The sequence below is a fragment of the Charadrius vociferus genome, unplaced genomic scaffold (genome assembly GCF_000708025.1).
Source record: "Charadrius vociferus isolate BGI_N301 unplaced genomic scaffold, ASM70802v2 scaffold586, whole genome shotgun sequence".
Lineage (NCBI taxonomy): Eukaryota > Metazoa > Chordata > Aves > Charadriiformes > Charadriidae > Charadrius > Charadrius vociferus.
The window spans coordinates 301,120-327,136 of NW_009648902.1; the positions used below are offsets into that span (position 1 = coordinate 301,120).

A 26,017-nucleotide genomic window follows, 5' to 3' on the forward strand; every position below is an offset into this window, starting at 1 on the left:
TTACTGGCCAATATTGTTTAGGCTGCTTGTTGAACCACTCAATCCATTCTCAGTTTTCTGGAGCATTTTCACAGCACTTGGCACCTGCAATCCAGTACTCACTGTAAGCCCACCACACCAGATCTAAGGGACAAAAAAACCAAAAAAACAAACAGAAAAACATCAACATTGTGAAGCATCTACATGCCTCTTCTCCCATCCCACAATGTAACTAACACAAAACTTATCCTGCAGCTGCATTTGTCTTCTTTCTTGCTCTCTAATCACAGCACTCTGTAAAACATTCTATTCACACAGAAGCTAATTTTTAAGACCATAAAGTCTAAGATGTTTCACATACTATGCTTTATGATTTTAAATTCATACCCAAGTCTAAGATCTAATACTAAAAGACTTGCTGCTAGCACATCGGTATTGAAAGAAGTTTTCCTATTAGGAGCAAGTACTTAGAATGACAATGAAAAGCAATATTCTCGCTATGCTCCAATGTCTGAAAGCAGTGCTCGGTTTTAGTGTGACATGGTAGAATTGTGTCAATGTAAACATAATACAAAAAATTAACTTCTGAGAAGCTTCAGAGGCACAGGTGCCAGTGACATCCAGTCTACAGCTGAGTTACATGAAAGCAGATAAGCACTTATAAAAACTACTAGTTAGCCAAGAACAGCACTCCCAGTTTCCTCCTCTATAAAACAACTAAGTCTTCAATAAACTGAATTCAGTGCTAGAAACTGAACAAAACTTTATAAATACTGACCATGAAGCCTGGTAATAACGGTTGGGTAAACTTTGTTCTGAAGGTGTGTAACAGCTGCTTTGAGTTTGCGTTATAAAATGCAAGCTGACCTACAAGAGGCAGAAAACAAGTTGAAATACACGTTTAAATGCTATTGCTGTGTAACTATTTGTAAAATTGATTCTTTTCCAGGGAAAGGGTTCCAGAATACAGTACAGTCCACATAACTGAAAAATTATCAGTTAGTAGCTCTGTAACATAGACGAAACCTAGTCATTTGACATTACAAACACTATTCCATGAACAGCTCTCAGCCTCATTTTCATAAAAGGCAGTATCAGTCTGGAAGTAATGTACTACTTTAGCCTTGTACTGCTTCAACATGACATGGATAGCTAACCATGTTTTTTGCTAAATCTCGTAAGATTCCAATTTACCTCCATCAAAGTCGCAGTATACTCCTATTCTGTCTGGAACAGGTATATCTAGAGTTTTGGCTTTATTATTATGCTTTGCTGAAATTGTGGTTTGCAGCCAGTTGTTGATATGGATGCACCAGCTTGAATTAGTCTTTCCCAGCTGGTCAAATTTCCCCAGGTTTCTATATGTTACTCCCACGCTGTAGGATTTGCAGTCCTTCTGGGCTCTCACCTCCCAGTAATGCTGTCCACTTTCTACAGCAGTGTCTCCTACCAAAAAAAAAAACCAACCATATAGTTGCTATAATCAAGCGTACCTTACAATGCTTGCTTCCTTACATGCAGCAGTGATGTCTTCTGTTTTATTTTAAGGTGAAGACTTAGAAATACAAAAATCTGAACCATAAGGAACAAAAAATAATGTACAAGAAAATAGAATATAAATATAAAATAGAATAAGACAGGTTTTACTTAGACTCACTGAGACAAGATACATTTAACATCAGTTCACATTTAATAGCAGTGAAAGTCAGTCACCAAGAGCTTTGTAATAAAGAGCTTCCACAGACTTAAAGCCACTTGCCAAGGCATGAAATTCAGGTGTTATATAGGCAAAACTACCTCTATGCAGGACAGCATCAAGTACACAGCCTTGAATAATCACAAGTTCTCCCTCAAATTCTTACCTAATATACCTTTCCACAACATTACACTTCTAACAGAAATAAAGAGTTCATCTTACCCAACACTGTGTATGATTCACCAGTAAAATGATCTCTGCTGCCCCTCGCTGAGGATCTTGTGTTACTAGAGGTCCTCTTTGGAGATGGTGCACCACTTCTAAGAAGAGATGAAGCATTCAGGATTTGGATACAATTAGAAATGCACACTCAAGCAAGTTTTCCCGAGACAATTACGGCATGATAAACATACATAAGCTACTGAAATGACACGTTAGTTCGGCCACTTAACACCTAACAGTATGCATGCACAAGAACTAAGACAAGAAGACATGACAGCCAGAAAAAATGCAAGACATTATAACAAACAAGTTCAGAGGCAGCTGAGAAAGGAAAGGCGGGGGGAAAGCAGATGTGTGGCACATTGTCTGAATGAACACCTATATAAAAGTGTTCTGTCTGCACAATGCAGAACCTTAGAGAATTCATGTTTCTGGCTTTCTGCAGAAGATTTCTAGTAAGTTTTGTAGATCAGCTACAACAAATCAGATAAGTATGAATACACTGCTGATATTGAATGCCACAATGCCTAGTTTTCACTGGAATTTAAGTATCAGTAATGAGTATAACATCAGTTGTGTTAAAGGTAGTGTTTTCAGCACAGGTATGACTTGTATAAGCAATGACTGGAATTCCAGGATAAAGTATAACCCAAGGAAGAATGAAAAGGAAAAAATGTGTTCATTTTAATTCAAAATACACACACTGAAAACACTACAAAACCCAAGAGTTTCAAATCTATACACAATTTATATTAAAAAAAGAGGAAGTGAGACTTCCAGAATTTAATGCATAACAACTCTCCTCAGAAAAGAAAAACAAACACAAAAAGTATATTGAAGGGTGGGGATTTTATTTCATTATATTAACTCTATCAAAAACTACAGAAAATTGTGTGACAACACAATCTGTTGTTCCGAGAAGCACACAGCAACTCCTCAAGAGTCATAAAATTTAAGAGTCTAATCCCAACCAAGAAAGGCTTAGATTTTCTAGTCATACTTTTCAAAAGCATTCTCAGGATGCAATCGCAAAACAAATGAAGACACTTTGCTCTGGAGAATATTCTGAGCAATCAATTGCATAAAAGAGCAATTTTAACCCAGTAAGGTTTTCAAACATTTTATTTTGCCTCAGTTACGCCCTCAAAAATAACTCCTAGCGATTTAACCGTTAAACAAAATTAAGTCTATTTGCAAATTGCAGTGAATATTAAACCCCAGTAGCCAGGGAATCACTTCTGATTATTATTTTAAAAAGAATCAGTAGCAAAGGATTTTAACTTCTCAAAAATAGCTATGCAGTTTATAGTTTAATTTCATTGATGAAAAATTTACAAAGTACAAAATAAGTCTCTGAAATACACGAGAAGTCATTTTCAAATCCTCATCCTCTGTATTCTGTCATACATTAGCCTTAGAAGAGTTACCACACACAAAAAGTTTTCTTTTGAACTTTTCCTTCAGCCACAATTTGGTAAAGCTAATTACTACTTAAATGTCCACTAATACAGTGAAGTTTAGCTTGTTTCCTTTCTGATTGAATCCGCACTGATCTCAAATTTTCTGGAATTGTTCTCAAGTACCATTTCATAAAGGGTTCGAAAATGTGTTTTAATAAAGGTATTAGGCAAAAAGAAAAGTCACGTGGGAATCAAAAGCTGAGTGGTATTAAGCTGTCATACATAAGTATGCTAGAATCTCTGGTTCATCTTCATGACTAGGTTTGTTTTATTCCAGTTACAGAAGTCTACAAGAAATCACTGATGAAAAGGTTTTCTACTTTAGCATACAAATTTGCCAGTACTGATCAGAAGACAGCCAAGCTTCTTGCAAGAAGGGGGTAAGTGTATACTGTGCAGGTGCACCACATCAAATGCTTTTGAATTTTGTTAACATGGAGGAAGCTATAGTTTACTTACCACAGAAAAAAGTAACAAGGGATAGCATGAAAAAAAGGCAAAGCCAAGAATTAAAGCATAATTTCAGGGGGAACCATCACTTTGTAGATTCAGTCCTGCTTCAAGTGCACCTGAGATCATTCACTCACACTTTCAACAAAAGCAGCTGAACTTTATTAGATTCAGTATACATGAGTTATAGGAATGTGGCCATTTAGAGAATCACCATAAGAAAAAAGCAGGTCCTTTGCTACTATTTTCTCAAAGTTAGGAATTCATTAAAAGGTCCTCAATATCATTTATTTATTTCAAGTCTTCTGTAAATGGCCACTGCACGTGCTTTGTCCACTCAAAATCTAACAGCCTTTAACAGTACAGACAATGACATTAAGTATTGGGCATAAGAGTTTGAAAAAACAGTTGCTTCCCCCACCCTGCCCCCAGGGCTTAAGTCTCCCTTCCAATAGGGAAATGCAGGAAATTTTATAGCAGAAAGTCAGTTTGGTGTCCATTTTCCAATACAGCGCAGTCTTCATTAGCTACTGCACAGTCTTCATTAGCTAGTATAGTAACTGATGCATTTCTTCCACTATTCAGTGACCACATATTCTCATCTTATGGTTAGGATTATTGCCTACAGCACTGCAGTTAGTCTCAGTTCTTACCCATTTCAGCAAACAAAACATATTCCAAGCAACATGTATTCTCTTTTGGAGAAGAAAGGTCAAGGAGGAATATCAGAAGTTATCCGTGGAGGTATATCAGAAGTTACCCAGAGGCTTTTTTCTAGTCTAAAATGTTACAGATCATTAAGCATTTTATTGCTATCATGTCTTTCCAACCCTTGAAAGCTGCACGTTTGATGTTTAAAACAATATACTGCAATTTTTTCCACCAACTACGGTGCTAGCTTCAACTTTTCCCTCTAATGCAGAAAACATCACACAGACACTCTAACAGGGTAAAAAGCCTCCTACAAGAATCAAAGCTCATCTAAATCTCCTGCTAGAAAAGGTCAGCCTGAGCTGCAAAGAATGAACGTGCGACCATGTCCTTCTACCAAAGCGAAGGCCAGAACTATGAAAGTTCTTTACGGACAACTACAAAGAGACTAAGGTAAGACTCACAGAGTTTATTGAGCAAGTAGTAACATTTTAAAACCTAGCTTAGCAGAAATTGATAAGCTTTGTGTAGTAAAACATCAATGCTCCACAGCTTCAAGAGCCTGTTTCACCTACACATGCTTTTCTTTACTGCTGATCTCAAGCCAAAGATACATCCACCTGATGGATGAATACAGAGGATTAAAACCTACAAGAAATTAGGAACCTGGGCATTTGTTTTGGTCCTACAACTTCTAAACCAGTGAAAAAGAGGAAGAGAGCAAAAATAGGAGAAGTAATTTCTTAAACAGGAGTCTTATTAGAAAAATAATGAAAAAATATACACTAAAAATACAACTGCACAAGGAATACCAGAATATTTTAGTTGCCTTTACATATCAAAAGAGAGGCGCTCTCATTTGAACTATTGGTTCTGCAAGCAGAATTGCCATTAAGCTTTTTACAGATGCTATCAGGCTAAACTTCATCCTCTTTGAAAGTGTAAAAACACTTATTTCTATTCCTCTGATGTCTAGTAAAAGCTATAGCACAAGTTCAGAGGCAAGAAGGTTTTCAGATTCAAAAATAGGAACTAAAAAAATATTTTAAAGTTCTCAGAAAGGAACTCTTAACTGCAATTGTAAAAAAATTTAGTGTCATCATGTGCCAGAAGTTTAAGTAAGCATTAATATATCTGTAAACAACAGGGATCTTTGTATCAACACTAGAATACATAAATCACTTCTCCCACATACTAGGACACACCCTTCCAGCAATACTGTTTTCCAGCCACTGGAAAATACATACATAATCTTTATGCATCCAAATTAAACTTCAAAATAATTTTTTAAAGCATGTGGACTGTTACTGATAAAGGCTATTAGATTTATTTCTCATTACACGAAGCAAACAAAAGTAGCATAGACTCCCAACAAAACTAGGTGCTAGAACCTAGGAATAAGAGGTATATTATCACCTTCTACTGCTCTTCAGCAAAGGATTCTGGCCACTGTCGACAGAAATAAGTAGTCATTAAACAACTGTTCCATCAATACAGTAAGTTAAACCATTTCTAAGACGTCACTAAAGCTTATTCTACCATGCTTCTGGCAGTATATGCCTATAGGGAAGGTATTCGTTCATAAATTATCTCAAGCAGTGCTCTTTATACTGAAAAGCACATGCTGAAATTCAATTAATTGCCTTTGAGGAAGAAGTAGCCAGCCCTGTGGACAAGGCAAGAACAACAGACACTGTTCAGACCTTGACTTTAGCACAGCTTTTGACCCATTCCCACATAGTATCCCCAAACTAAGATGAGATACAGATTGTGTATCAGGCCATAAGCTGCCTACAGAACCAGTTGAACACCAGGCTCACAACTATGAATAGTGTTTGCCAGATAAGAGAACCCCACACGAAAGAATAGGTGGGCAACAGTGGACAACACACAGCACCGTGCCCTTGTGACAGAGGTGGCCAACCACATCCTGGGCAGTAGCAGTAAGACAGCAACCAGAAAGTTAAGACAAGCAAATGCTCCTCTTGATTTGGCACTTGTCAGACTGATCCTGAAGTCCTGTGGCCAGGTCTGGGCTCCTCAGGACTATATACTCACATACTAGAGCAAGCCTAGTGGAGGGTCAACAACACAATTAAGGGACTAGAGCACAGTAATACAATTGAGTTTGCTTAGCCTCAGGAAGAGAAGAGCTAATTGCTGTCTTTAACAACGTAACAGGAAGGTACAGAGAAGATCAAGCCAGGTTTTTCTCGGAGGGGTGCACGCTGATACTTAAGACGCATGTGGTACCCATTGCACCACCAGAAATTCCAGACAGGTATCAAGATATTCCTCCCTTCCCATGAAGGTGGCCTGGAATAGAGGCCCAGTGAGTGAACACATTCTTCATCCTTGGATATATTCAAGGCTTACTCAGAGTAGATTGATCTAGTGATGTTCTTTCAACTGTATTTATTCAGTGATTCTGAATTATACGTTGGCTAGAGTTGAAAGGGACTTTAAAGATGATCTAGTTCTAACTCCCCTGCCATGGGCAGGGACACATTCTACTAGACTAGTTTGCTCAAAGCGCCATCCAATCTTCCCCTCTTCCCTTAATTGCCAGATGAGATATCTCAGACAACATAAATATTTACAAAACAGAGTTCTTACCTGCTTTTATTTTCCTTCCCTTTTACTTTTTCTTGGCCTTTGCCTCCAGTAGGATCCCATTCAACATAGGTATCTTCAACTTTCAAGTTCAGATGAGATGAAGTACTGTCCAAACTGAACACAAATGCTGGCCAAGACAAAATGCAAAACAGTGAAATGGTATAACGCTCTCCCAACTGTGGCTATTCATAGCAAATTATAGAAGCAGTAGTAAAATTGTGGCAGAGCACTGTTCAACTTAACAGAAACATCAGCTTTTTAGTCTGGTGCTTGTAACCAAGGCAAGGAGCCCTTCAAATAAAGCTTATCTACCTTCAGTGCATAGGTTAGAGTTTTTTCACCTTTATAATGCTGCAGTATTAGCAATTAAATTCAGGTAGTGCCTTCTGCTAGTTACAGCCTATTCCCTAGATTCTTAAAATCATGAATGATTTAAAAAGGCATGCTGATTTTCCACGCTCTGCAGCACTGATTCTCCAAGTTGTTTATGATTATAAGGATAGCAAAATTGAAGAACACTAAATTGACAGGGTAGCACATGCAGGCAGAGTTGCACTGTGAAGTCAACTGCAGATACAAAAACAGTATTAGTGTTTGCTGCAGCCAAAGTCCTTCATCCAAGAAAATGAAACTAATACAACATGCCCAGTTCCCTAAAGATGTTTATTTACAGACTATTCTGTAAGTGTCCTAACACTATCAGATATTACAGTCTGATTCTAAAGGAAGTATCCTTTAGATTTTAAGAGTTTAGAGCTCAACAGTACACAAGTCTGAAAAACAGTAAGGTAAGCACATGGATGAGGATACGGAGTTTCTATGAGCTGATAATTAAAGAAAGTTAACTAAATCTTCACCCAGAAATAAAGAAAATAATATGGAAGCATGATAACCATCCAAACAAACAAATCAGAATTATTTTTCTGGTATTGGAGTAAAGAATGTAAGTGGCTATTAAATAGATACTATACATATGACAATGACTTTTGCTTAAGAGTATTCAACTCATTTTAGAAAAGTTACCAGAATGAAATTGGATAGAGCTTTGTTTTTATGAAGTAACATTCACAGGTAACAGAATTTATATTTTAATTATCCAGTTCATATCAGTCATTATGCCCTTTACACTGCAGACTTGGCCATAATTAAAGCCTCAGGATCATTATTTCCAGCATACTAGTTAAGATTTGTGTTCTCACAAAACACCCCTCCCAAGAAGTTTTTCTTCTAGTTTATTTACATAACAATGTTAGGAAGCCACCATCCTCAGATCAACTGATTTCTAACTGATTCTAACTTAAGCAATTTGGAGCTGCTTTTTTTTTTTTTTTTGAATATTGATAGTAATTAGAATCTACAGCTACAAAGTAAAAAAAAAAATTAATCCTTTTCAGCACCTTCTATTTACAGAAAGCTATTACCTGTCACATGCTAAGTACCAATAACCAGCCAACTACACCAACTGTTTAGATGCTGCAAGAGTTCTACCAATGCTCAGCCACAATGTTCATCTCATTTCACCATATGTTGGCATGATGTAGCAGCACATAATACTGTCAATCCACAGTTCAAAACAACCAATGTCAGGCTCTGTTGGAGAAAGTTACATCGCTACCTCATTTTTAGTGTCTGAATGCTAAGAGGCCAGCTTTGTGCCAATAACCTTCTTAATCCTTTACAGAAATGGTTGTTTTTCTTTTCACTTAAGACACATGTTTCATTAGTGTTCATGCAGAAGAAGACTTAATATACAAGTTCATATATGAAAGCAGAACAGGAAGTGCAGCATTTTCACTACATCTAAGGGTACAGTCTTTCAAATTTTACCTTTTGTTTCCAGAGTCACAGGATCGGAGTAGTCCCCTGCCACAGCTTTGTTGCAAGCTTGTACTCTAAGGTTCATGTATTTTGTATCAAATTTCAGACCTAAAAAGTGAATGTTTAGAAACTTGAATTGATATTAATTACTGACAATTTTTACAAGACTAAGATCTATTCCATGTAGCTGTCTTCCATTTATCTCAATCTGAAAAAAAAAAGGATTAAATATCAACGTGAACCTAATTTAACATGATTTTTTACAAAACTTCAAAGTCAAAATAAAAGGCAGAGCCATTATTGTACAAACACCCAAGACTAATGTGAAACAATGGGAGCTTCATTACATACAGGAAAATGGATACTTCACAAAACTTCCAAGCATAAAGAGTTATATCAATATTCTTGGTTTTGAAGTATAAAAAAATCTTTACCTGATAATGTATATTCAGTAGCTTTAATATAGTCTACCAGTTCCCAATGCTGTTCATCTTTTACTCGAGGAAGCCCATCAAAATTGGTTTTCCTATACTCCAGTACAAAATGATCGATTCTGCTGTCGTCTTCAGGCATTCTCCATGATACTGTTATGCAGTTATCAGCAACCAGACATGCTGCTAGATCTATCTCTGGAGCTTTAGGGACTGCAGAAAGACAAATATATAGATCAGTTTAAAGAAGAGAATGGACTGAATATTAATTTGTTCTCCTTGGATTTACAGAGTTCAGAAACTGCCCTTGGCCCAGTACCACTCACTCCTTTTAAAGTATCTACTCCATTAGCAAATCATGTCAGAAGACTAGGCGTATCACTTGGACTTAACATACATTTTACGAAACAAGAAATACTCATTAGCTCTCAAGTGAACATTTGCATCACATTTTCCAGATGTTTTGTCAGTAAGGCTGATCCCCTTCTGGAAACAATGAGAAGGACATGCTAGAGTAGAGTGGACTTACAATTATAAACCTGCATTTGGAATAACACTACACAAGAACAACATTAAACAACAAACTTTTATTTCAGTCTTTGGAAGGTAAGTAGAGGTGCAGCCCTCAAACAGTATCACTTAAGTTTACTTCCACCACTCAGACAACTAACAGTGCAACAGTTTCCACCAGCTAGTCAGCAGTTACCTCGTTTTCTTTCATTTTCATCCGTCTTGAAAGAAGGGGAAAGAATTCCTAAGATTTACTAAAGACTGAAATTTTGTTCCTAGACAATAGAAGTCTATTTCTATGAAATCAAAGAGCACTTAAGTCACTGGAAAATGTATTCCAAAAGAAGGCATTTACAAAATCTTTACAGTGTCCAAAGTACATTCAAGGAAGACTTTTGCTGCAGGAAGTGAAAAAGATGTTTTATTGTTTGCAGGTTTTGGAAGAAGGATCTGCAAAAGCTCTTCCTTTATTTCAGCATTCACAAAAGGTTGAAATAGATATAAAAGTGGCCTGCAAGCCAATGTAACAAGCAGGAACATCAAAAAAGTACAATACTGATGCATCCGTGGAACTGACAGACCTGCAGGGTTTTTTTGTCAAGAATCATACCTTTTCATAACACTCAAACCCTTAACTGTGTTCTCTAATGGCCCAGTGACCAGTCCTAATTACATGCAGGTTGCCTTTATGCAGTTGAAACAACTATTTCTTAAACAGACTGTTAGCCATGATTCCCCTCCACAATGACTGATGACAATTGGTATCACATTAATTGTGGCTGAGTCATTTAGAGATGTGTAATTTTACCATCTACATACAAACATCTCCTAGCTATAGGAGGTCCACTAGAAGCCGAAGGCCTAGTTTGCTTTATGCACACTACTTCACAGCTTCCCACACCTTCCCTTCATGATCTGTTCAAATATTTTAACCTAGCACTACTGAAACACACCCTTTTATTTGAGCTAAGCAGGAATTACACTGAAACTGGTGGTATAGGTTTAAAATGCTTGAGAACAAATAAGCAGCACAGAAGAGGCTGAAAGCAACAGTATTCAAGTCTGTACTATTTTTGGCTGGGACAGAGTTACATTTCTTCATAGAAGCTTATACAGCACTACACTTTGGACTTGTTATGAAAACAGTTTTGATAACACAGGGGTTTTAGTTATTGCTCAGCAGCATCAACCCCTTTTATGTTTCTGAAACTGCCCCATCAGTGAGTAGGCTGGGGGCCCACAAGAAGCTAGGAGGGGACACAACTGGGACAGCTGACCCCAACTGACTAAAGGGATGTCCCATACTATACAGCATCATGTTCAACAATAAAAGGAGGGATAAGAAAGAAGGCAGGGACCTTCAGAGTGATGGCATTTTGTCTTCCCAAGTAACCATTACTCATGCCAGAGCCCTGACTTCCTGGAGGTGGCTAAACATCTACCTGCCAATGGGAAGTAGCAAATGAATTAACTTACAATGCACAGCTTTTGCTTTAACTACTAAACTGTTTTTATCTCAACCCACAAGTTTTCTTACTTTTACCTTACTGATTCTCTTCCCCATCCCACCACAGCAGGGGGTAGTGAGCAAGCAGCTGTCTGGTGCTTAGCTGCCTGCCGGGGTTAAACCACAACAAATTCTCAAATGTTAGCCACATGCATTTGTCATCAAATTTTAAAGTCATCCAACAATAATTTGAGAAAAATATCAGTAAGAACCCTTCTTAAACAAAAGAAAAATTATGATGAGGCGAGTATTTCAGAACATACCTGTAAAGCCCTTTTTAGACAAAATTAAAAATTAAGATCAGGACATGTATTTCAGAACATATATACCTGGAAGTTTCACTACGTACCCCAATTATTTTTATCATAGTATAAGATACCAGATAAGGAATCTTCCATGTGTTTGGAGTGACCAAGTCTTCAGCATAATTCTGGCAAGCAGTGTTCAAATACCTGCATTAGCACAACACCAAACCTGTTTTCAATTTCCCATGCTAGAACATTAGTGTTTCCTCATGAATGAAGGTCTATCAGTGCTCAGTGCAATTTTGTCTGCAACAGTTTGAGCTATCGGTATTGGGCGTCAGAGTAACTTAAGAGCTTGGCACGACAGTAGAAGACAGTAAGACTGATACCCAGACAGTTAATTTTCCTGTTTACAAATCAAAGCTCCAAACAATTTAAACTCCTATGTATTTGATAAGGAAAATGCATGTATAAGAAGGGTCATACTAAACAATATCTTCATCTAGATACAAGACTTTGTTCATGCTTGCTGTTAGATCTTTACACTCCCATTCCTGTTAAACAGGTGCACAATGATCAGCTTAACCACTTTGTTCCCTTATGTATGAAATACCAAGCAACGATTGCCACCCAGAGTCTAAAACTAAAAGGTGACTTTCTGCCTAGACACTGCTAGCTGACCACTTAGAATAATGTTGGTAATACACTACACCTACTAACACTTACGGTATCTGCAGCATACAAGATAAATGGGCAGAAATGTAAACTGATACTGCCAAGTCCTTAACAGATTTGGATTAGTGACCTAGAGATGAAACAATTTAGATCCCTGCCTGCAGTATTCTTGTCAATATATTCTTGGTATCAGTCAAGGGCAAAGTGGTTTAAATATGAAAGTAATATGAATAAAAAGACATTAAAGATATATACCATAATACTACACCCAAGTTCACTTTCAAACAGTAACAAATAGATGCATCAATACACATTTTGTATTATGGTAATATCACTCCCCTAGCAGACTGCTCTCCCGCATTTCAGATCCTATCACCACTCTTGTAAGCTTACAGTTCCAGGTAACACACTACTGCAGATGACTAGGGCTTTGGACTGTCACTAAGCATCAAGCTAGCAAGTACAATCTTGAGAAACTTCAGATAACTTCAAGTACTACAGAGGAACTGACAACTCAAGGAAAAAAAAAAACAGAGTCTGGAAAACTCATTCGCACTTCTGAAATCAATGTTTTCTGAAATGCTGTTTTATGTAGAAATTAATGCAATAAAACTAGAAAACCCTTTTGCCCTCAAGATATTCAGCTTTACATCCAATGAATAAGAATGAGTTTAGGTACTCTGAAAAAGTTGCTCATTAGGGTGCAAAAGGGGTGGGTTTGTTTTGTTTGTTTCAAATATAAGTAATTCATGTAATAACAAATTAAACTCACTGCATACAGTTTTTACCTGGCAAAAAATTTACAGCCTGGAGCATGCGCCTTTCCAGAGCGAAGTCCACCATCAAATGAGTCATACTATCACTGACCGTTGGTTTGAGAGAGATGCGAAATGCTGAAGCCATTGTGACTCTAAAGTCAAGAAAGCAGCATTAGCAAAATGTATTTTGCATTGTTTAAGTCCTATAGCCATTTTCAAAAACAGCAACCAGATAATCTGTGTCGTTAATGTCAAACTGTTTGCCAAAATACTGATCAAAGACCAGAACATTTTTCTAATAGGTAACTGTTTACTACTTAGCACAGAATCCAAACCAGAAAGTTTTGCTAATGTGACTGTCTCAAAGAGAACATGGTGTGAGCTCCCAGTTGTTCCACATTACGAGGCAAAGAAATACTATAAGTCACTAGAGAAGAGCTTAAAACTTTTTACTAGTGGAAAAAACTTGGATAAGACACAAACCAAAACTCGCTTAACATAAAATCATGAAGTGTTAAATACCTAAAGCACTGCAGAATCAGGATCACGTTTTACACACTTAGACATTTGAAACGTAAACCTTTAGTTTAAAAAGGTTCAAAGAGTCTTCTGCTTGACAAGACCGATTCATTACCTCAAAAGTGTATTTTCACATGTTAAGTATTGCTCAGAAGGTATTTATAAATAGCTGAATACCCCAATTTCATATCTACCTCTGCTCTTATCAGGGGATGAAGAAGTCTTTAAGTTGCAGACACCATATTGCTTTGGAACATGCAAGTATCAGTCTTACAAGACACACTAAAGCACAGCTCCCATTTCCACTTCCGAAATCTCAGCTCAGTCCTTACGCTGAATACTTCTAAGACACTCCTGTACTCCAACTACACCACCAAAAAAAAGGAGGACAAGAGGACAAGTCTTTTGTAGAGTTCTGTAACTCTGAAGAACATTACGCCATGCAGCAGAATTTGAATAACAGATTCAGATAGCAGAGAGGTCCTAACTCCTGCTTAAAAAAAAAAAAAGACATTCTTAACTGGAAAGTAAAACACACACCACAAAAAAGTCAACTGCAAATATGTGTATCCAATTTACACCCACAGATCTGTGGCAGCTTTAGAACACCTAATAGCTTACAGGAAGTGATAAGCATAAAGTACTTCACTAGTATGCAAAAGAGATTCTGTGCTAACTACAGGTACATTAAAGAAAGGTGAAAACCAAAAAAGTTCAGGTAGTGAAGATGGGGAAGGAAATATGAAGTTGTGTATTAAAGATATACTCATGTCAAGAGTGACATATATAAGGTATAAGACAATTATGTCACTGAATGCCATAAAAGAGACAGGTCCATTCATTTCCCAAGACAGAGCTGACATCTTGAATTTCAGTATGGGCTGCCTAGCAGATTCCACTGCTCAGCCAGACAGATAAATCTCTCCTTAAGGAAGAATAATCCTCTGATTAATAGTTAGAGAACACTCAGTAGTCAGCTTCAGACACCTTTTCAACTTCTGTTTAGGCACCAATCTTAGATCTCTTAGAGAGAGAGCCATCAACAATTGGTTCAAAAGGATTAGATCACACAACATTCCAAGACACCAGAAGATTAATAGGATGCTTATGACAGATAAAAAGTATTAAGATTCTTATCACTGCCACTGTTCCTCTGATTTGTTAAGGACACTAGAACTTCACCCTTGGAAAAGCAAAAATTAATTTCTTTAGCAATTACTCATTTTACACAAAACTTCAGAGAATTTAGACAATCAGACCCTTCCTTGAAAATCTGTAAATTGAAAGCCAACCTATTTGGTCCATAAGAGCAACATACACTGGAAACACCTTGTGAGCTGTCTTTCAAAATATTATGCACATCATTCAGTTTTCTGAACTAGAAGGTCAGACTCTCAGAATATTGTTATCCTTCTTCCAAGTGCAGAAAATTTGCCTTAGCATTTATTTTGAAACAGTAAAGTTTCGCTTTCTAAACAATAGCTTAAACACACAGTTCAAAGAAAAGCTACAAGAAATAGCAATGTCATTGGTATTAGTCAGAGTAATGTCACCAGAAATATTTTAACAGCTACAAGACTTTCCATTCAAAAGGAATATTAGCTAGCAAGTCTGTAAGTACTTAAAAAAAAAAACCAAGACTTTCTCATAGTTTAAAGGGACAGAGTCAGCTTGAAAGATTATTAAATTTCAGCCATTAGGCATTAATAATAAATCACCAGTTTATATTAATAATAATTAATGATATACTTATATACACTCAAAGAAGTAATAATAATAGTAGCTGCTGCAGAGCTCTATTTCCCTGCATTAAAAACATCTTTCTCTTTAATAAAGGCATGAAAGGCCAACAGTCAGCAAGGAAGCATAGAAGTTTTTAGTTCTCTCTCAAAAGCTGCGATGTCACAAGAAACACTTAGGAAAGAGTCAATGAATTTGATTTAAGCTGACTATGACCCATTCAAAATAAACGCATTTTCAAGGTTAAAATTAATTCAAAGACACAAAAGCAATAGACTTTGTACTGTACCTATCTTTGATCTGTCTGGCAGCCTTGATGCATGTCAGGGAGAAGAGAGAGAAAGTAGGTTAATAGTATTGGTTAGAACTGCAACAAGGTATCACCTGGGAAAAACTGATCAAGAACCACACCAAACCAATTCCAAATCACTCAGCTTCCTGGGCATGACTTTGTCTCTTCAGATTTCTCATAATCAACCAAGTTACTCTCCATCACATTTTAAAAGAGCTACATGACCAAGTCAGTAAAATTTAACTACCATGCTATTTCTGTGAAACTATAAAGTGCTTATTAGTGGCATGTAACCATACCTGTCTTGTTTGGTTATACATCATAGGATGTATACTCAGATAAACAAGAAAAAAATAGGACTTGCTTTAACTTTTCCTCTGGAAGTTATTGTACTATTCCAACAATACTCCCTGAAATGCTCTCTCCATATGCCACTATTCAAAACCACAGAACAATTTTTCCCAGCATTTAAATAATACCACTGAAGCAGATGCAGAAGTGGCGATGGCATATTTCAAAGATAAACATTAATTGGCATTTGGAAAGAAAATCCCTGTCCTTCACCAAGAGGAACTGCAAACCTAGGACAAAATGTTATTGTTGAAGTAGCGATGGCTTAGTTAGGTCTGTTGAATCCATGCTTGGAGTGAACATTGCTACTTGATCTAGTTGTCATTCAGCTGAACTACTTTCCCTTCCTAAGAGGAGACAAGAAACATCAGGTAGTTTTCCAGTTTAAAGTCAAACAAAAGTGGAGGACTTCCAAATTTTTAATTAAATACAAAGCACACTCAATGAAAAAAAAACCACCACAAAAAAGTCACAGCTGTCCCTGCTATAAAATCAATTTTATATTCCCAAAGTAGGAAGCAGAAAAAACCCAAGTGTTTAGAAATAATTCAGCTTATGACGTAGCTTTGTTTTACCTCCAAAGTTATTATAGGAACAGCCGCAGACAGAACAGAGCTACTCAAAACCAAAAGCCTTCTTCATAATCTCTACACCTTGTGGAGTATGTGGTAGCCAGGATGCAATGAACACTCTTCTGCAACATAGCCGTGGCTTAACTCCTATGAATTTAGTTTGTTTCCAGGCTACAGACAAAGAAGGGTATCAGCCCATCTCAGATGAGCTGCCCAGCAGTGTCAGATCACCTCCTATCTAACCACTGAACCCTCCTGTGTGCTGGCATTCATATTCTTTTGACTACAAGGTAAGCCAATTCAGTGAATAAAGCCACCAAAAATTTAACATAGAAAAAATTTTTAAAAAGTAATCATCTTACACTAGTTTCTCCTGAACTTATTTACTGGAGGATCCAAAGAAAATTTGTGCCAATAGAAGATTCAGGGCTGGAGCTGCAGTTTCAGAAACACTTGGTATTCCTATTAGCAGAGAAATAGATTCAGCCAGCTAATAACAAAGGCATTATTACCTTAAATGCCGTATCTGAAGGCACATTTACAAGTGCAAGCCAGTATAATACAAGTTTCAAACCCTAGATATTAGAGTTGACTAAGCTGGATTTCTGTATCTTAAGCCTCAGAATCCAAATTTAAAGAGATTTTTTCCCCCAAACAGTTAAATAACTGTCCTTAGTGTATTTGATTGAAAAAAGCATTAGAGGTATCTGAAAAGAAAAAGCTCCCAATACATTCAAAGCTACATTCTGCACAGTGCTCAGGAGCTAACTTAACATTTTTATTTTTTTTTTTACACATTGCTATGACAAGACAGAAAGAACAACTCCAACTGAAGTGCTAAGAAAAACACTCAGTTTAGGAATTGTCACTCTTCAAGGCAAATATACCAAAACTGACACTGAGGAAGCATGACAGCACACAAACATGTTGCCAAAAGGTACAACTGACACAGTAAGGCAGCTTTCCTGCCCTCTCTTTTAGAATAACTTGGGTCCTTGTTGCTATTAAAATGCAGAAAGGCAAAAGTAATTGGGCCAGAAAAAAAACGCATAAAAATTCAAGACTATAGTGCTTGACTTGGCCTCCTCAACAGAGCATTAACTGTATTTTTAATATGCCTCTCTATCCTTATCCTCAGTATTCCTCGTAAGTTTGCAGGGTCCGGTACAGTAATGCAGAAGATATTTCAAATTGAGACAAATACCAACATCTGACTTATGCATATCTGTTCTCTATCTTCTACCTTGAAAAATTCTGCGGGATCCTTTATGTCCAGTGACTGTGCAGCAAGTTCCAGCAGCTCTTCAGAACTCTCTAGGGCATTACTGCACTGGCTAAGCTGATCCTGAAGCAAAAACAGATAGTAAGAACAAGTTGATGAATTCACATTAAAAAAGTGGCTTATAAACTACCAGTACTAGTCTATATACTACTAGTACATGGCTTTGCTATGCATTTATAACAACTTATTAACTTATCTAATAAGGCTATTACCTCTGACACATCATGTTAACTAGAACTTCACTGTGCCTGACAAGTGCACAGTGCTACATGGCACATCCTGTAAGTCCAAAGGGGAAAAAGCCGGATAGGTGGTGAAGTCTGATGTAAATGTCAAATTTAAAGTGTTGTTTCTCTCAACATCAGGATTTCAGAAGCAAAGAAATGCTTACATCTGTGTCCATCACAATTTCTGTTTACAGAACTGCACTTCATCAATGAACCAATACTGTTTAATGTAGCAGTAGCCTTGAAAAAGGTAATGATCTTATCCTCAACCAGCTCTAGAATTATCACAAGACAATTCTTAAAATCAATATCGCTATGTAACAAATGAGGATAGTATAGGAAGGGGAACAGAGGAGGAAAGGCAGAAGAGAAATTTCTTTCAGGATTATCTAAAACTCTGTCATTAGTAAACAACCATTCCCAGTATATAAAACAGTCTACAGAGAACTTCCAATACTACATAATGTGGGTATATCCCAAAAAAGATTAGTTTTGAATACACTGCAGGATCCTAACATATCATAGGTTAAACAAGATGCGCATTTTAAGCCTGCTAGCAGATTTGTGTCACCATTCAACCTACGCCTGTTTTTGTAGTTATGTGATACTTACTGTAATATCTCAGAACAAGCCAATAGCAAGTAATTATTTTTCTTTAAAACATTTCAGGAAAGACAGCTTGGTCTGAAGTAGTCATTGTCTCAAAAGCAACCAACAGGTGCATCAACTTCAAGAACAGACCAGTCTCAAGCACTTCAGAAGTGTAACTACTTTTGGCAAGTGTGGTGAATTGACCTGGGCCAGCTGCCCCTCAGATATACTGTTCAAGGATAAAATAGTAGCAAGGAAAGAGTCCAACAGCTAGAAGTTTGTACACAGTTACCAGATAACTTCTGAAGCACACCATTACTGCAAGCTGTCATTCATCTATACAGCTGCTCTCCTATTTGGATGATATCCAATGCTGACAAATTCAGATATAGCATGGCAGTGTCAAAGTGTCCCAGGCAAACATCGCAAAAGAGAGAAGCAAATGCCAGAGGCATTTTCAAACATATTTGCAGAAATGACGCAGTAACTGGATGCTTCCATCAGCACCTTACTGAGAAGCATCTGCATTTGGGAGTTAAAAATAAATACTTTAGTATCATTAAAATACACTGCCCCAAAATGAAGCAATGTATTTTCAAATCAAGGTTTTAAGGAGAATTTCTAATTTTCAGCCTTAACTTCCAATTAAATTATTTGGGAGAAATCAGTCTAAATATTAAAACCTCACCATTTTACACCATTATGTAGCCCCAGTATTTTAAGTTACAGCCTATTCTCAACAAGAACATCTAGTCAACTACAGAAGACTAAATACAGCCCAAGTACTTTTAAGAGGACAATAAATTAAGCAAGTCCATTCCTTTAAACAGCATGGTTAGACTTCACTGAAGTTCCCTGGTTTCCTCACACAGGGTTTCAGTTCCAGTCAAAGATAACAGCTTGGATTAATACATTCAATGCAACAGCTTTCGTGTGGTAGTTCGGTTTGGTAGATTGACTGTTGGGAAAAAGCACCCTTGGAGCGCCCCAGTTACAGAGGAAACTTGGTGTGTCATCAAGTAAAGAGAATGTCGTTTGGGCCTGTAGTTAGAGAAGACCCTCAGCTGAAAGACTAATAGGGCACTTAACAACTGCATCAGTGATCTGTAACATTCCACTTTTTGGAAAGTCTTTGCCCTCTTTGGACTAAATAGCAGTTAGCTGTTCAACACAGATACCAGGCAGCAATTCTTGATACAGCTGTACCACACCTACAAGCTTTAAGAACTTGGTTCAACCATACGTGAGCTTGATCAAATTAGCTTAACTATGAGAAAATTAACAGGTATTAACAGAATTAACAGAAAATTTCAATAGTCAATGCCAGATGAGTAACTATCAAAACAGTTTTAAGTCCCAGAATCATTTCTTGCAAGATTAACCTTAGTTTTTCTTTACTAGAAGGCAGAATAATTGATACATGCCACAGCTGAATTTCTCCTGTTTATGGACAAGCACTAATTCTTTAAGCATTTAAGTCCTAAGTGTCCCTGGATATGGGTAGACCTCTATCTGTAGAGAAACTTCAGAAGAACTTGAAACAGACATACGGGGAGAAATTAAACCAGAGGTGGAAAAGTGCACTTAAGCGCTTAAATTGTGCACTCAGAAGTTCTGGAATGTTTTACACCCAGTCTTTACGTATGAACATAAAACAGACCTTATAAGGAAGCTCGTGGAATTTGTTTCAGGAAACCACTCCTAGAACTCCTTTAAACTGACTAGACACAAGAAGGTGAAGTTTTTCCAGAAACAAACATCTTCCTTATTGCTCTGCACAAGCAAAAAGAACTAGACAGAAGAATGGTGCAACTAGGATAATTTAAAGAAAAAAGCTGGAGAAACAGCTTCTGCTTAAAAGATTTAATGGTGCTTTGGCCCCCAGCAACCAGACTTTCTGAAAGCTAGAGCCAATTTGCTACACGCTACTGGAAAAAAACAGGCTTTATACACATTTCAGAAAGTTACTTTTTTGTTTCTGTTCTCTGAAACTCACTGGAAAGATTCTCCTGCACAAAATTATGCAACTGCAAGCTGGTGAAGTTCACACAGCTACTAGGTTTAGTAGCAGGCACCAGTGTAACCTGTTCCCAAGCAATTCCCTTCCAGTCTGCATATACAGTTTGCTTGATGTTAACAAGTGGAGGATGGCCAGTTCTGTCAATAGGAGACCTGCCTTTGTGCTTAGGATACCTGGCATGATTCTTGACTAAGTTCAAGCCTGAACAAATCACTTAGGCATGTCTACAGGTTCAGATGCTCATAGTCCAAATTGGAGAAAGAAACCAACTTCAATCCAGAAGCTATTCATTAGTTTGAGAGAAGTAAACATATCTAGGTCCTCCTCCAATGCAACCACTCCCCACCCGTAAACTATACAGGTAGTACCGCTTCCTTTCAACATAACAATGTTGAGAACATAAGTATGCTAAACACCATAAAGTACCCTAGAAGAAGGGACCAGAGAAGTACTTACAAAGAAAACATTTACCTTACACTTTCTTGCAACACTACCAAAATCTCACTTTCAGTGGAGATTTAAAATAGCAGTTTAAAACTGCTTCTACTCGGCTGCAAAGATTTACAGATGCAGTTATATAGTTACCTGCAGAGCTTGAATTTTACGTGCCTCTTCTTGCTGAATAGTGTTGGCCATACTCCCCTTCATCTCATCCAATATAGAATACAGACCATCAAATTCTTCATCCAACTCGCTGATTGCATTAGAAGAGTTTACCTAAGAAGAGAATGGAAACTGCTGCAATTTGTATTGAAAAAAATGCAGACTAGTCTTTTAGACTGAAAGTCACACTGTTTGCCCAAATATGCTTTGCCATGATCACTAGACACCTGTCATTGTTCCTCACCTTATCATACAGGAAAAAACATTAGGAGTGATGGACACCTCCTAAGCAGACTTTACATCAGAACACTGAAGACTGAAATCCATGAAAATTCCATGATATTCTGACTTGCACAGAACACAGTCAGCTTTGTTCCATGCCAACAGGCCTTGATTTCTCTCTCATAATTACATATTGATTACCAGATGTTTGTAAGGAGGCAGTTATCCAGTTCCATATAAAAAGGTTTCATTTGATACTAAAAACTGCACTCCAGAAGCCAGCATAAAGATCTGCTGGATGATTTTTATTTCTGCGGTTAACGTGGCTCAGCTTTAACATGAAACAACTTTGACCTTTTTGATAGGCTAAAGGAACCTAAACCTCATCCCAGTGTAGATGCTCTAAAAATTAGGTCCAACTTTTAAGTTAAGCCCAACAAGTTGCAACAACTGAAAAGAGAGCCCAAATAATTGTCTCTCAAGTGTCAGGATGGTCTCATTTTTCAGTCTGCCAAGCAGACCAGAAGTCTAAAAAAGATGCACTACTTCCAATTAACAGGAGTTTGAGATCTTGCATCAAAATTCAGATTCTCTCTTCCACACAAATCAAATCCCACAACAGCTTTTTGCATGAAAAGCAAAACCACCATACCTTTCAACTACAGACAGACTTAAAAATTAAACGGTTTTCTATCTGGTTCCAACATGAAGAAATATTTAAAACTTGATTCTTATAGCCCATCCCTTACACACTACCCAAACAGTTTAAGATTGACAAAATTCTAAAGTTGCTCCCCTCTCAGCTACAATCTATGAGCCTTAATATATATACCTGAACATTTTTTATTCGATGGTTCAGCATGTCAATGAAGTTGTGAATTTCACCATTTTTGTTCGCTAGATTAGAGACAATCCTTTGCAGAGTCTCCTAGAATTACAAAAACAAGGGAGAAAAAAATTACAAAGTTCTTTTGCAAATTAACCATCACCATTTCAACATATATGGAAATTCATCATACATATTTCAATTGTGGTGAATTCAACTCTTATTCTGATGTGATCAGGAAATATGTTTTGTTAGAAAAGAGAAAGAGTATCAAAGGACTAAGAAGCATTCCACCAAACTAAAGATCTCCAGCTATTAGGTTAAGAGAAATCAAGAATCTGTTTTATGATACACCACTGTTTCACAGGTTTTGCTACCCATGTTACTGCAAATCCCGAGTCATCTAAGCCAGACTACCTATGGGCACCACACTCCACCATATACAGCTTCTCCAGATGAGAAGATAGTGCTTGCACAACCAAATAGAGAACCAATAAAGGAAAAAAAAAAAAGCTGGTAAAAGTTAACCCAAAAACTAGCATTTTCTATTGTCAAGAGAAACTAATGTTAAATAACTAAGCTGACATCTATACACAGAATAAATCTGTAACAGTGATTTGTAAACTGATTCTACAAGTGGTAAAATATTTTGGCATTAATTTATATATTCCAATTAAAAGTGACCTCAAAGAGGAAAACTTACTAATAGCTCCCAAAGAAAATCAAGGTTTTTCCTGTGGTGTACTAAACCACAAAAAAGCAGTAGATTCACCTTAAAAAAAACACATACTAACTGTTAAGCACATAAAAATGCATTTTTAAATTAAATAAGACTACCAAGTCTAATTTTGTTGAGTAGTCAGTAGTCAGTCACATATTCCAAGAATTTGACAAAAACACATCAACACTCAGTACTTAAAACTACATCAAGTTATATAATTAAAGCTCAGTGTACATCAGCATATTTAAGTAAAAATAAAGGACAAGGTGAAGAGGTAACTAAGAATTTTCTGTTATGTAATTCAGGCTGGTTGATAATAAGTTCTAGAAACAAATCTGACTAAAATGCTAGTTTGGGCTTTTTAGAAAAAAGTAAAACCTGTTTTAATTATAATTAAGACGTTATTAGTCAGTCGGACTTAGACTTCCAAGGTGCTCACCTTAACATTGTTAGTTGACATTTAGGAAATGGAGGCACGGGGAGCTAATAAGCACACCTTAAAAACAACCAGACCACCAAAAAGATGTTGCAGAGGTCCCTCACATCAGCAATTTCTTAAGAACCATTTACTACTTAGATGACATTTGTTTGCAATAAAGCAAGAAAAATATTTTATCTTTTCACAACATCCACAGCAAACCTCTACACTATGTTCCAAATAAGAAATCTCTCCACTAGTCCTAAAATGAAATTGTGGAATGGTTTGGGTTGGGAAGGACCTTAAAGATCATCTACTTCTAACCCTCCACCACGGGCAGGGACACCTTCCACTAGACCAGGTTGGTCAAAGCCCCATCCAACCTGGCCTTGAACACCTCCAAGGATGGGGCATGCACGACTTCCCTGGGCAACATGTTCTAGTGTCTGACCACCCTCACAGTAAAGAATTTCTTCCTGGTATCTAATCTAAATCCACCCTCTCCCAGTTTGACATCATTACCCCTCGTCCTATCACTACATGCCTTTGTAAAACGTCCCTCTCCATCTTTCCTGTAGGCCCTCTTTAAGTACCGAAAGGCTGCTCTAAGATCTCCCCAGAGCCTTCTCTTCTCCAGGCTGAACAACCCCAACTCTCTCAGTCCTTCTTCACAGGAGAAATGCTCCAGTCCTCTTTGTGGCCCTCCTCTGGACCCGCTCCAACAGGTCCATGTCCTTCATATGTTGGGGGCCCCAGAGCTGGATGCAATACCTGCTTCTTCTGACCCCTCCCTCAGCACTTTTCAATGAGTCTGCAATGATCTATTTATCGGTACTCCAGCTCATTGCCTGTTTGCAGAGCATCATGCTCACAAAGGTAAACCACTAGCAGAGGAAAATGGAATTTCACTAGTTTTACCACAGGCGTTGTGATGGTGTTATATAAAGATACAATGAACGAGCTAGCAACGACTGAAATTAGGACACTGAGGAAGAGAAACAAGACCAGACTGGCTTCTTTCAGAAGCCAAGAGTATAGCAAGTCTTGATCATTTCATTACAGAATCTTTTCATTGTCTGGTTAAAACTGAACACATTTAAAGACAATTTTGTACACATCAGAGTGTCAGATGAAACACCACTGTCCAACCAGTTGCTTCTGCATTCACTACTGACCAGAGGCAACTGTTCTCGCATATCAGATAGCCTGCAGTTAAGCCTTAGATCCTATAAACATAAATGTCAATTTGGATGAACAAGAAAACTCCCAATCCTCTTTCCCAATCCTCTTGATAGAATCCTACTACAAATAATTTCCTTTTAGTTTTCTCTCTGGCTTGCCTGTGCTAAGTGAGGTCAGTTTCAAATTCATTTTAAAACATTATGGCATGTTTATTTCAGAATTCATTTTTGCTGTTATCATTGAGCTTCATACTGTTCTTCACTTTTATGTCCTAGTCTTATTCTCTGAATCTAATACACTCCTTGTAGGAAAAAAAAAGATATGCATGGCATTCCTAAAGCAACAGTGTGGATGGGTAAGGGATGAAGAACATAAAAGGATACAAGAGGATAGCAGGCCCTGCAACATGTGGTGGCTTGTAGTCTTGCCAGGAGCATAAAAGTAGACAATATACCCTTCTTTGAATAGCTAGTAACTAACATCACACAGCACCTGTCGAAGCAGATGGGCACCTCATTGAGTAAACTTCAATAAACTAAACAATTACATCAGTTCTGTTTAAGCAGCAAGTTATCAACTTGCTCAAGATCATACTGCAGTCTTATGACACGACTGGATGCAGAACTGACTTCCTGAAGCAGTCTTGGGCCAAGGACAAAATCCTGTATCATACTAACCTTCATGTGCAGATCAAATTTCAAACAAGAGGACATACTTACTTAGCCACCATTAATTTAATTTTCTGCACTTTGAAGTCCACACCTTGAAGTTGCCAGAGTTTGAAGGAGTACTTAAGACAATACAGGTGACAACAGCAAATTAACAGACAAGGTATCATAAAATACAAGATCAACTGCAGTTTTACTACTGTATTCCGAACCTCTGAGCAGCACTGAAATTCATATAGGATCAATGATGCCACTCAGGAACATCCACCTAAAGCACCCACAACAGCTGCAGCACTCATTTACTCCTTCTCGGAGAGACTAATCTCACATAAAGCTTGCAAAGGCAGACAGACTCAAATTCACATAGTATCCACCAGAAACACACTTTTTTGGCATTTCACATCTCAATTGCCAAAGCATAGATGAGTATGAAGTGGCAGTGCACAAACACTTAATTAACATAGCAAACATCTGTGATCTGTAAGTTTCAAGCCATTAGCTGCTCTAGTTATCCAGACCCTACCAACAAACCAGTTCCCAAGCTAAGGAAAGCACAGTCTTCACAGAGACAGTAACAGAAGCCCTTTTGGACTGCTAGACTGGAAGCCAAAAGGCTGAGTCAGAACTTTTTGCAGAGAGTATCATTTACAGAAAGCCCAGCGCTTGGCCAAGCGCATCTCTGCTCCTCAGTGATTTCCCCGAGGGGCAGATGGCAAGTGAGGGAAGGAGGGAATTACAGAGCAGCAGCCATGGGGGGGAAGGGGG

At 37.5% G+C, this 26,017-nt stretch overlaps 1 protein-coding gene across 1 annotated transcript in view; it reads right to left on the reverse strand.

The window, feature by feature from the left end:
- Positions 1 to 26,017, reverse strand: part of FSD1L (fibronectin type III and SPRY domain containing 1-like) — a 27,938-nt gene continuing 1,921 nt past the window's right edge. The window contains exons 2-14 of the mRNA XM_009887206.1: positions 22,270 to 22,365; positions 21,198 to 21,329; positions 17,736 to 17,837; positions 15,567 to 15,589; positions 13,049 to 13,170; positions 9,327 to 9,536; positions 8,902 to 9,000; positions 7,075 to 7,201; positions 5,875 to 5,907; positions 1,898 to 1,995; positions 1,174 to 1,425; positions 758 to 846; positions 1 to 123 (exon numbers count right to left, since the gene is read on the reverse strand). Coding sequence (XP_009885508.1) covers positions 1 to 123; positions 758 to 846; positions 1,174 to 1,425; positions 1,898 to 1,995; positions 5,875 to 5,907; positions 7,075 to 7,201; positions 8,902 to 9,000; positions 9,327 to 9,536; positions 13,049 to 13,170; positions 15,567 to 15,589; positions 17,736 to 17,837; positions 21,198 to 21,329; positions 22,270 to 22,365 — 1,506 coding nt within the window. The remainder of the gene's footprint in view (positions 124 to 757; positions 847 to 1,173; positions 1,426 to 1,897; positions 1,996 to 5,874; positions 5,908 to 7,074; positions 7,202 to 8,901; positions 9,001 to 9,326; positions 9,537 to 13,048; positions 13,171 to 15,566; positions 15,590 to 17,735; positions 17,838 to 21,197; positions 21,330 to 22,269; positions 22,366 to 26,017) is intronic.